Source organism: Pyxicephalus adspersus, chromosome 1 (assembly GCF_032062135.1).
Source record: "Pyxicephalus adspersus chromosome 1, UCB_Pads_2.0, whole genome shotgun sequence".
NCBI classification, from domain to species: Eukaryota; Metazoa; Chordata; class Amphibia; order Anura; family Pyxicephalidae; genus Pyxicephalus; species Pyxicephalus adspersus.
This window is the reverse complement of record NC_092858.1, coordinates 150,443,835-150,450,511: the sequence shown is the minus strand read 5'-3', so window position 1 is coordinate 150,450,511 and position 6,677 is coordinate 150,443,835. Positions and strand designations below refer to the sequence as shown.

General features: G+C 40.6%; 1 protein-coding gene across 1 annotated transcript in view; it reads right to left on the bottom strand.

The window, feature by feature from the left end:
* Positions 1–413, bottom strand: part of AKAP10 (A-kinase anchoring protein 10) — a 27,610-nt gene extending 27,197 nt beyond the window's left edge. The window contains exon 1 of the mRNA XM_072431189.1: positions 182–413. Within this exon, the coding sequence (XP_072287290.1) occupies positions 182–203 (22 nt within the window). The 5' untranslated portion in view covers positions 204–413. The remainder of the gene's footprint in view (positions 1–181) is intronic.
* Between the last annotated feature and the right edge of the window lie 6,264 nt (positions 414–6,677).

The following is a 6,677-nucleotide window of genomic DNA, read 5'->3' as shown; positions in this document are numbered from 1 at the left end:
GAAGCAGTGATGGTGACAGGAGTCAGGATGAGGATATCCAGCCCATGCACACAGGGGTAACATCCTGCATGGCCTGTACAGCACAATGGTGACAGGTGCTCTTTAGGGCCGTGTGAGAAGCCTGACAAGGCCGAGCTGTCACAGTGCCGGTCCCCGGGGATGGATCGGGGATCCCGCTTACCTTTCCTGCGGAAGAAGGACATGGCGCCGGGCGGACGTGTCACAGTCAGTCAGCACATGCTGGGCGCCCCGGCTCCCTTCTCCTAGCACTCGGGATGCCGGGGACCCGCTCACCGACCTCCGCTGGAAACACAGAACCCGGCTCTCCTAACATGAATGAGACTTCCTCCTTCCTGCACACTCGTCTACAGCCACCGCCATACTGTCAACAGCGCAGCAACCTTCCGGGGGAGCGCAGCGCCTGCTGGGTAATCCCTGGACTCTGCTGGAGCTCGGTCGGCCATCTTTGTTGTGGGCAGCTCAATGTCACTATTGAGGAATGAAGAAAAAGTTTTGTGTTCTCAGGTCTGCTGCTTCTTGGCTAATATTGGAGGAATCTAAGAAATAAAAAGAAGTTGTTATCAATAGCATAATTCTAACAGCATTAAAAGGGTCTCTGTTTGAAATGACTCAGTTTGCATATTTCTGATGTAATTGATTTATGATCAGTTTATATCAGCCTTTTTAAACATGTTTAAAACAACTTTCCGGTCTTTTGGGGAACCCCCTATAATCGCTATATCCACAGCTCACAGTACATTAGTGTGGTGTCAGTAGGTGGAATGTTACTTGGCTGGCCATTGGGAAGAATGTCACCCTTACAGATAGCCAAAAAAGATCATTGGTGTCACTTAAACTGACCTGAGAGACACAAATTATGCATCGCTAAAGAAACCCCTAGCAACCTTTGGAGGAACCATAGCTGAGAGACAATGCTCTATAGCACCGGTCGCCAACCTGTGGTCCCTGGCTCTGGCCCGTGTGCCCCAAGCAAGGTCAGGAGAAGAACCCCGCTTGGGGGTGCACCGGCCAGAGCCGCAGACCACTGGTTGGCGACCACTGCTATGGAGCAATGTCTCTCAGCTATGGTTCCTCCAAAGGTTAATAGGGGTTCCTTGAGCAGGAGAAGAGAAGAACCACATTCAGTAGAAGAACCCCGCTGGGGGGGTGCACCGGCCAGAGCCACGGACCATGTCCCCTGTACGGATTGTAGGCTCAGGATTGTGGCCAGGTTGTTACTGGACACAACCTACCCACTGTTCCATGGCAGGCCAGACCTACGATGGGAGAGTGGGGAAGTTCTGTCATCATTACATCACTACGGGGAAAGTTTATTCCCCTTTGAGTGACACACTGCTCCCCGTGCATGTGCGGTCCGGAGCCGGTATATTTAGTGCTCTGCGGGTCCAAAAAGGTTGGCGACCACTGCTCTATACAAACAAGCATTTTAGTAGTGTCTGACCTGGTAACGTTGAATGCCACATGCTGTGTTTTTTGTATTTTTTTGTATTCCAGTCACTCATAAGTACGACAACCACTAAATGTCTTAAAGTAAACCAAGAAGAGCAACTGAAATGTAAATAGTTTATAAAGGTCTTTTGTGGGTACTTAAATATTTTTGTATGTCAACACACAACGCATTTTCCCATTCATTCTAGACAAATCAATATGAGCGTTCACAGAGCATATTGATAACTTTATTAATATTATTATTATTATTATTATTAATTATAAACAGTAATTATATAGTGCCAACATATTACGCAGCGCTGTACATTTAATAGGGGTGGCAAATGACAGACAAATACAGACAGGAAGAGGAGAGGACCCTGCCATAATATTTGAAGATATTACTAAACACTGTAGTCATTGGGCTTGATTATTAAAGCTCTCCAAGGCTGGAGAGGATATACTTTCATCTATGAAGCTGGGTGATCCAGCCAACCTGGAATGGATTACTCCAAAATGTTTTGAATCCTTGACCAGATCCATTCCAGGTTTGCTGGATCACCGAGCTTCACCACGAAAGTGTATCCTCTCCAGCCTTGGAGAGCTTTAAAAAAATCAGGGCCATTGTGTGTGAAACTGCAACATGTTAAAGTGAAAATGAACCTAAAAATGTGAACAATTGCAAGCAGACAGATATCTTTATTGGAGATGGGACAGGAAATGTCTCTTCTGCAATAAAATAAACATACCTGCCTGTTTTCAGTTTATAATGTACACTAAGCTGTGCGTTTGATCCAGATGTTATTCTGGCCTGGCCAATTAAGATGACTGAAGATTCTGAACCCAGAAGAGGACCGGGTGAAGATGTTGGCACTGGCAAAGAAGTAAATAGGTGAAATAATGAAATATTTGCAAAAATGCTCTCAACAGTGCTAGTACACTGGCTAAAATGCTGATGCTTTTGGCATCAGCGGTGTCCAGGTATCTGATAGAGAACAGGTACAGGAATAAGAGAAAATAATAAGAGAGGTTTTTCCTAATAAAGGCCTCTTCCCATTAGAGAATTGATTGAAATCTTGTGCTTCCATGTAAAAACATATGCGGTAACGCAACACACAAGACGTGTTTATGTTCTGGGTTGCTATTCATTTCTAATTGTAGCCCAAACACACCGAGCAGCTCAACTCTGTGCAACGCACTACCCTGTAATACCATGTACTCTATATTGCTGTGTGCTGAGCTTTTAAAATGTAACAATTGTTTTCTGCATTGTGATGCAGTTGGCAGGACAGTTGAATGAACTGGCTGCCCTACTGCAACACACACACACACTTACCTTTTGTCCATATGTACTGAGTAGTTTCCTGGGCTAAAACAGATAATCAGTTCATTTTGAACAATGTTCAGCTAGTAGAAAAAGCAGTAGAAGCTTCAGTAACTGATTTGATCCACCAATTTTTTTGGGCTGATGAACTGCAGTATCATCAAGCTTTCTCTTCCCTTCCACTGGTCATGACCCTTCCCTTTAATTTAATTTCAATTCATGTCAATGTCATGTGTGGGAATAAGCTAAGGTGGGTTTGGAAAGACCCTCTCCACATCCCTGTATGAATGACCAGGGTGTTTAGTTGGACCCTCCCACAAGGTGCCAGAGAAGTGTTATGGCTGACAATTTTTATTAAATCATCATCCTCAGCACAAAAAGATCAATGACTTAGTTTAAAAAGTAATGCAGAAGTTCCCTTAGGCTGGGCAAGGGCGAGCTAAAATGGAAAGGCTGTGTACATGCAGGACTTATTCACTCATATGTAATGCAGGAACATGTAAAATGATGCATGCATTCTTGCAGCCACACAATAACACAATACTATGGGTTTTCATTGATTCTTAATAGCAACCCAATGCATCTTCAGAGGCTCCACAGGGCAATGTGATATAGTATGTACTCTTCCTGAAAACTGTGCTGGTTTGATTGTTGGACTGCTGAAGAGTGTTTGACCCTAGGACAGTGTACAGTAACTTTTTAAGGATAAATCCACATCAGCCACACACAGATGCTAAAGAAGCACATATGTAGAAATAGTCTGTTAGATCTCTACATAGTTACATAGGTTGAAAAAAGAAACATAACTCCATAAAGTTCAAATATATCTCCATAAAGTTCAACTACTAGAGACATAAACATATATAAACATATATAAAAAACCCTATAGACATAGTTGGTCCTGAGGAAGGCAAAAGAAACCCCGGTACAATTCGCTCCAACAGGGGAAAAAAGTCCTTCCTGATTCTATGAGGCAATCGGACGTTCCCTGGTCTCTGTTATTTAAAAAGTATGAGCTACTTCTTGTTATGGGATGACAACTTTTATTCGGGCCCCTGTTATATGAATCCTTGGACATCCATTTGTTGTAATCATAACACATGTGCATGTCCAATCTCATGCATACATTATTAGGGGCTTTCCTGCAATGTAGAAATGCCTTTGTATATACCATGTCTATTTATTGGTATGCATAAGAACACTATTACTATTGTTTTTATTGTGATGGCTTGTAATTGTAAGAGATTTGGTGCACAATGAAAATTTTAAACACCTCTGCTTAGTCAATCATCTTCTATCACATGCAAAGTACTGTAACCCAACACAGTTTTTCTAAGGTAGATACATAGCCTATGAAAAAAAGTACTAAATACAACTTACTATATACTACATATTTACAAGTGTACTAAAGATATATCAAAGTAAGATGAACTTGTGTTCACATTGGTTACTGCAGTCTCTTTCATATTATGATCAGGCCCCTGTATGTGTTAGTACACTCTAAAACTGTCATATAAAATGCAAATATATATATATATATATATGTGTGTGTGTGTGTGTGTGTGTGTACATACAAGAAATAGGAAAATGAGAAAATAATTTATTACAATTTAGTATATTCTGCATTTTGCAATAAAATCTCCAGCCTGATCCCTTCCCAGTGTACAAATTGTAATATATTTATTGACCACCAGGTGGCACTCATTCATTATAAGTGTAGTCAGGCTGGCAGGCACAGTGCAAGGCAATGCTGCTGAAACTGGGTTGCTTGTAGGATATGAGAGTTGTTTTACCACCAAAATGTTTATAATTCTGTTCAGCTGTGGTGAACTTATTTGAACTTGTAAATCCATAAATATGAAAACAGCCACTGCTGATAAAAACGGAAGGTCCTGGACTATGTCTTACTTCCAATCCAAAAATGTTTGCCCATTGTCTCTAGTTTATTCAATAGAGGGATTGAAATGGAGATGAAATTCCAGTGGAAGGCATTTTTACAATCAGCAGGGCAGCTCCTGTATTTCTGTCCTTGCAGTCTGACTTTGTACCTGGCCAGTAGCACATTTTAAACCGATGCCTTGCTTCTTGTAATCACTAGAGGACAGAATTCACAGAAGAATCACCAAACTGATTGTAAACTTTTTTTGATTTTCCACAAAGGTCTAAATTCTTCAAGGCAGCGGAGATGAAAAAATATGTGCAAAAGTTTTGTTCTACAAGGTCAATGGAAATTAAACTTAGAAGAAGGCCCACTGCAAGTCAGAAGGAGGACAACTTCATGTGAAATACACTTATGAATGAGCTTTATTTCAGTAGCATCATAGATGGATTTCAAATGAGGGCTAATTATACATGAAAGTGAACTGCATTTGTCCAACAACACATCTGCCCATAAATTCAATGATCATTTTGGATAGGGCGTAGAAGGGTTACCTTCTCTCTCTGGTTTTTATTGCTGCCTGTGACATCAATGGGGAAATTCACCCACCCTGGCATTCTTCATGACCATTGTCTCTAGCAAAGTTATGGGGGATCAGAAAATGAAAGAAATGTGTCCCTATAAAATTAGCAGTCCAAGCTGTTTTTAAAGGAGGGACATTTGATTTTGTGTTACAGCACAGATCATTGCATGCAACATGCAACACAGGTATTAAAATTTTAAAGTAAAGACATCGGAGACTATTGATCCAGGGAACATCTGGTTGCCTCATTGGATCAGGAAAGATGTTTTTTCCTCTGTTGGAGCAAATTGAACCAGGTTTATAAGGGTTTTTTTCTTCTTTTTCTTCTGGATCAACTATATCAATAGGGGTTTATCTGAGATATGTTTAACATTTTCCCTAGTGGTTGAACTTAGTGGACTTTTTTCAACCATGTAAATATGTAGTCGGGGGGCCTGATTTAATAAAGCTCTCCAAGTATGACGAAGATAGATCACCCGGGTTCTAGCAAACTGAAATGGATCTGGTCCAGGATCGAAAGCTTTTGCCAACTAATACCAAATAATGTTTAACAAATCCATTCCAAGTTTGCTGATTTGTCCTGGTTCTCCGATGATAATCTATCTTCGCCAGTCTTGGAGAGCTTTAATTAATCTGGCACAGAGTGTGATAGAGATGCAGATTTTGGATCTTTAGTCTATCTATCTGGATCTAGATCTATCTGGATAGACTTTGGATTTAGAAATGTCCATTTGGAATTAATTTTTTTCTTTCACTATTGTGACCACTCGGTTTGAATTCAAGTATTGGCTTACTAATATACTTTCTTTACTTTTTTTCCATAGTGCCTACTAAGTGTAGCTGTTTATGAGCAGCACTCCCATAAGAGCACAGAATAAAGTATGCACATAAAACCTAAACTTGAAGGCTTTACACCAGTTTCTGAATTGAACTGGGTGGCACAGCATACTGGACAATACTTCCATTATAACTAATGTGTGCAAGACCTTCATTCGTGGAGACAAAATAGCTGCACCAGAGGGGACTGGAAGCTCCAACTTGCACCTACTAGATTATAACATTTTTAAAACAAAATCACTGGATGAGACCGGAAACAATGACTTCCACCTGATGAATTATGATATCCTTGAGAAAGCACACCAGACAAAATTGGAAGCATCAACTTCTACATTCCGAATGATGATATACCTGAGAAAAACACTGAAGAAGACTGGAAGCATCAAATTACTGAATTATGACAGCATTAAGGCAAACACACTTAATGTGACTGAAGTTCTGATAAAGGAAAAATATCATTTTCTAAAATGAATGGCACCATTTCATGTGTGTTTGTCAGTTGTGCTTATAGGTGCTTTTTATTACTTGAAGCAGACCCAATCTCAAAAAACAAAAAGCCACCAGGTGCTAAAGCTAATTGGCACAATAGAACTATATTGTCTGTT